The sequence below is a fragment of the Polistes canadensis genome, unplaced genomic scaffold (assembly GCF_001313835.1).
Source record: "Polistes canadensis isolate GaletaPanama2010 unplaced genomic scaffold, ASM131383v1 scaffold_160, whole genome shotgun sequence".
NCBI lineage: Eukaryota > Metazoa > Arthropoda > Insecta > Hymenoptera > Vespidae > Polistes > Polistes canadensis.
In genome coordinates, this window is record NW_014569707.1 from 93,129 (window position 1) to 94,731 (window position 1,603).

Here is a 1,603-nt window from a genome sequence, read left to right on the forward strand (position 1 = left end):
TATCTTTATATACTCTTTCGTGTAATATTTTAAATAAACAAATATAATGTTTAAAATTATTAAAACAATAAATAAGAACGTTCTTATAATATTAATTCATTATCTTTCACTAAAATTGCATTCAATTGTATTATATTATGCTAATTTTATTGTTGCACATGTGAATACATCAAAAAAAAATTCGAAATATTCTAAATATTTTTTCTATTTTATTTTATTTTTTTCTTCTCTCTTTTTTGATATACATCTTCCGTATAATATTTAAATAAACAAACATAATGTTGAAAATTATTAAAACATAACCAATGCCACCTCTTTTAATATAAGAATATTCTTACATATTAATTCATAATATTTCATTCGACAATTTTTGCACAAGTTACCATATTAAAAACAAAATTCGAATCTTTCGTAGAAAATTTTTGTTTTAAATAAACAAACTTACCTCGAAAAATAAGGATTGTAAGGAATTTATTTCATTTTTGGATAGGAGTATTAATGATTCTTCATCATTAATGGCAAGACATAATCTAAAGAAAAACAAAAAGAAAAATAGAAACAAACAAACAAAATTAAATGTTTATTTTTTTTCCATTTTTTTTTCTTTTTAAAACAAATTTGTGTATATGTTTGTGTGTGCGTGTGTGTATACATGCATGAGATTCTAATAAGTATTTTAATTATTTTGCACTTTTCTCTATAAACCAACTTTATGTTGAAAAAAGATAACGAACACTTCGTCGTGTTACGGGGGAGGGCATGGGGGCATGGTGGGCATGGGGTCAGGGGATAAGAAAAGATGTAATAAATTATCTTTGGGACGTTTGAATTTGACGATGATCTTCCTTCTTTTTTTTTTCATTTTTTTGGGAGGGTTTTTTTCTTTTTTTTTATTCTAAAATAGGTCAGTAACTTGAGATGGTATTTTTAATGGACGACCACGTTTCTTCGATCGGTGCTAATACAACGATGGTAATCAAAATTGCAAGAAAAACGATGATTATTAAAACGTAGATGCCTAGAATTAGTTTTCTCAGACCAGCTCGCTGAAACATAGAAGAAAAATTGGGGTCAACAAAAAATAAGAAACTAAAAAACATAAAAAAAATAAAATAAGAAACCATAAAGATAAATGTGTTAATAACAACAACAGTTGTGACAAATGATTACATTCTCGTTTTTATATTATTAAGAAATATATTTTATATATTTTAGTTGGGGGTGAAGGGGGGTTTTGAAATAATGATCTTACGGGTGCTTCCATTCTCGTATCCGAGCTCGTCATTTGTCCACGTGGACTCATGTCCTTCATGGGAAATGAATCCCCCCTCTGGGATGATTCTCTATCTGGTGCATAACCCAGGAACTGAAAGAATAATTATTACGACTTGAGAATTTAAATGTATAGTAAAAAGATTAAATAAAAATAACTTAAAAAGAAATTACGTTTCTGGATTGTTATACCATTCGATATTATATTTTTGTAATTTTTGTTTAATCGAATTATTTGCATTTATTTAAATTTATTTTACACGTTTGTCAAACAATTATTATTCTCGTGACATCCGATATGACATTTAATTTTTATAATTTTTATTTAACC

At 26.5% G+C, this 1,603-nt stretch overlaps 1 protein-coding gene across 1 annotated transcript in view; it reads right to left on the reverse strand.

Moving 5' to 3' along the window:
- Window positions 1-849: 849 nt before the first annotated feature.
- LOC106789020 (putative ferric-chelate reductase 1 homolog) overlaps window positions 850-1,603 on the reverse strand; it is a gene marked incomplete in the record, with an annotated part of 28,705 nt that continues 27,951 nt past the window's right edge. The window contains 2 exon segments of the mRNA XM_014752814.1: window positions 850-1,046; window positions 1,253-1,366. Coding sequence (XP_014608300.1) covers window positions 906-1,046; window positions 1,253-1,366 — 255 coding nt within the window.